This window comes from Agrilus planipennis, unplaced genomic scaffold (assembly GCF_000699045.2).
Source record: "Agrilus planipennis isolate EAB-ADULT unplaced genomic scaffold, Apla_2.0 scaffold1751, whole genome shotgun sequence".
Taxonomy (NCBI): Eukaryota; Metazoa; Arthropoda; class Insecta; order Coleoptera; family Buprestidae; genus Agrilus; species Agrilus planipennis.
Window position 1 is genome coordinate 1 of NW_020440405.1, and position 3,602 is coordinate 3,602.

At 36.2% G+C, this 3,602-nt stretch overlaps 1 protein-coding gene across 1 annotated transcript; it reads right to left on the reverse strand.

Annotated features, from left to right (window-relative positions):
- Positions 1 to 2,238: 2,238 nt before the first annotated feature.
- On the reverse strand, positions 2,239 to 3,426 carry LOC112906070 (collagenase-like; the record flags this gene model as incomplete). Its single annotated transcript, XM_025979693.1, has 2 exons — positions 2,239 to 2,405; positions 3,136 to 3,426. Coding segments are annotated over 2 exons (411 nt in total), but the record flags the coding sequence as incomplete, so codon positions are not given.
- Between the last annotated feature and the right edge of the window lie 176 nt (positions 3,427 to 3,602).

The following is a 3,602-nucleotide window of genomic DNA, read 5'->3' on the forward strand; positions in this document are numbered from 1 at the left end:
TTATACGGCTTAAATGTGAAGTTGGGTGCAAAAGAATACAATTAAATCCTCTGTCGGGAAAAAACGAAATGACTTTCCGAACAACCCTATAGTATCGAGCAACATCTCCCCAAGCATGATATTAATTCGTGTTAGGCTGTAGCAAAACGTTCCAATGTCAAATTCCTCGGCCGAGAAAATACGGGAAGTCCTGGAGTTGAATGTTTGACTACTCGTTGAGCGCTACTATTGGCTGCATAAAAAATATCCGAACTTACTCAAAATAGAGTCGACTTAGGATTTATCGAGCGTCAGCATGTCTAAGCTTGTGAACTAGTAGACAATGCATTAGATGTAGACTTCCTTATAGCATCATTAACAAGACAACTTTTGTGAGTGGTCTGAAAGGTAATACATAATAAAATGACAAATATTAAATCCAGTGATTGAATGTTATACATCTGCATTGATACGAAACGTAACTAAAATTCTTGTTAAAACCGAAATTAAGTTGATGATAATCATACGTAGCAGTAGTAGAAATGTTAGCTATATTTAGTTATAAATCACTTTTTTGTGGCTTTGAATTGTTGGGCAATCAGATACTAGTGATTGTTTTGAAGTTAATAACAAATTAACACAAATTAGGTTGTATTTCATTGCTACTTCCCCAAAACATACTTTTAGTTATTTTCCGATTCGCAGGTAGCACCATACGTTAAAGCAGAGCCGGACAAACTCGGCTCTTTTGACTCCCGAGTGCTCCTCAGGTATAGCCAAGGAGCTCCTCATTAATCCTGCTAGTGCGAGTGAGATGATTCTTTCCTTTTCTTATCCCTTCCATTTCGTAGGTGAGTCGCCTCTTCCATAGCCAAACCCAATAATATTGCGAACGAAAATTTTCGTAGGTATTATTTAAGTTGCGAGACAGGCTTCGCTCGTCTGCAGGATGAAGGGGTTTGATATGGGAGTGGAAGGGAGAAGAAAAAGAGAAAGCAACATGAATCATCACTCCTTACTCTCTCGTACTCATTGAAGTGGAGTGACTCAAACTAACCTCAGGCAGCGGCTCCTACGAAGTTAAAGTTTGCCCGGCTCTGCGTTAAAGTATTATAATTCCATTTAAAAACACTGTGGTACATAATTCATGGTTGCATAGTGCATATTCGGATACAATAATTATACAAAATTGGTGTCTGAAGTACAGTATGTAACTATAAATGTACATATTGATACAACTTTACGCACTCGGTTATTGGATAGAGTTTTATTTATACGCGGGCACAGGTTAATATTCACACAAGACAAAATGAAATATAACTAGACAAAAAAATATATACAAAACCAAAACTATATACATGTACACGATATAAAATAAAAAAAAACAAACGAATATACAAGGAACAAGGAATATATACAAAGACAAAGAAATAGATACACAAGAAGGACAAAATAGCATATATATAAAACAAAAAAAAACGACAGACAGAGTTAATGGAGAAAACGCACTTACTCGTTACTGGAGACCGGCACTGAGTCGCGGCACGGAGAACACGAAGAAACGGGTGGTTTGGGGCCCTTCTCCCTTGCCGTGGGTCGGTGGGATATTGGGACTGTCGGTACTGAGGTGAGCACGATTATTTATACAAACCTCAGCTCCGAGCAAGGGTTAGGAAAAAGAGGGGTTGATAGTGGGGTGTGAAGAGTAGGGCGAAAAGAAATGAAAAAAACGAATTCGTTTTTAACATTACTTTCGCGGCGGAAAAATAAAAAATGGATAGCGAGAAGTGATTGAGCAGAGGGGAAAACATAGGGTTGAAAAAAAAGAACGCTGTTGTGAGATAAAAATTAAGAAAGATAGAAAAAGTAAACGTTACAGAAAGAAAGAAAGCCTGTAAAAGAAATAGTAAAAAAACAAGTAAGGACATAAGATGGAAACTACAACCGAATAAGTGAAAAAAAGATTATTAAAGAAAACGAAAACATAATTATAAGTAAAATTAAAATATAAGTTAAAAGATGAGAAATGTAAAGTTCGGTTGTAGCATGGGGTGGTAGGCAGGTAATCGGGAGGCCCCATAGGGGTGTAGAAACCGGTCAACTCGGCCGGCGTTGTTGATTCGGAGAATAAATTTCTAAATAAAATTCACGTCCGTATCAATATGTATAATAGTAATTAGCTATTCCTTTATATACGTATTACATACGATACACTTATGTATTGACAATGAAAGGTCCATTCAATAACAATAATCGTTTATTTGCAATATTTACTTCATTGCACAAATCGGTTATTTAAGGAATGTTTAAGAAATAACAGCATCACTGTTTGCTGCAATCCAACTTAAGTATGGTGTTACTCTTGTGAAGGCGCTTGGATCGCCGGCTTGACAATCAGGATTACCTATGAATGAAGCTACACCAACCTGTAACAGATACATCATAAAATAGCAGTATTGCTATCCTACGTCAATGGTATTTTGGTGGATTTTATCAGATTATCATTCTTTGGTGAGTCTATTTACTGCATTTGATTTAGCATAACGGGTGCAATTTAATATTTGTTGAAATTACGGAACACTCTTCACAGGTAGAAAAATATAATAAATTGGAATCTGTATAACGAGAGTGGCAAAGAATAAAGCATTATATGAAGCAAATCTTTCGTTTCGGCTCGATAGGTAACCTAAAGGCAAGTATAAATGGACAAATGGATAACACTGACTGATAACCAAGTGCCTTGTTAAGCATAATAGCCGATGGATCTCCAGATAAACTACAGACTGTGACGGTTAATATTTTTAAGAGGTAAACATGTAGAAATTATTGAGTGGGCGGGGGTGACCACTACACAGCCCACCAATATTTTAAAGCATTTTCGAATATTTACAAGCATTCATACGAATGAATTATTATTGAGACATAAATTTTTCTAGTTAGGAAGAACTTGTTGTGATTTGATCACGACCATCGTCACCCACCTCGAATAAACCACATTTGACAATGCTGTTTACAGTGTTATCAACAGTCGCAGTTTCCATGAGGCCGTCATAAATGGTTTTAAACAAAACGTGGCGTTTGTTTATAGAAATATACATATTTTCTTCTTATTCATACACATATTGACTTAATATTTCTAAAGTGATGTGTAATTACCAATTTCCCATTGACGACCAGAGGTCCACCAGAATCTCCAAAACAAGTGCCTTTAATGTCATCTCCCCCAGAACAAATGTTTGAGTTTGTAATGGCAGGACCAAGCTGTATTCTACACACATTGTTTTGTACAATGGGAACATTGACATATCGCAGTACTTCGCTTATATCGTTGCTATCAGCATAAATGAATCCCCAACCACTTACAATTGCCTGACTTCCAACAAAATTATTCGCAGCGTCAGCTCTACTGGGAAGCGGAATCAGTTGAACGTACTCTGTGAAGAGAGATTATTATAATCAATAGAAAAGCAAACAGAAATCGCAAATTTATAGGTAGCGGTCCTCTTCAACGTAATTGTAGAAGTTAAATTAAAGGATTGCAAACAACCTACATAATCATATTCTAATTAGTAAAATTTTTTCTTGTAATTCTTTCTTTAAATAAATTCTGCTGCAGAAGTAAT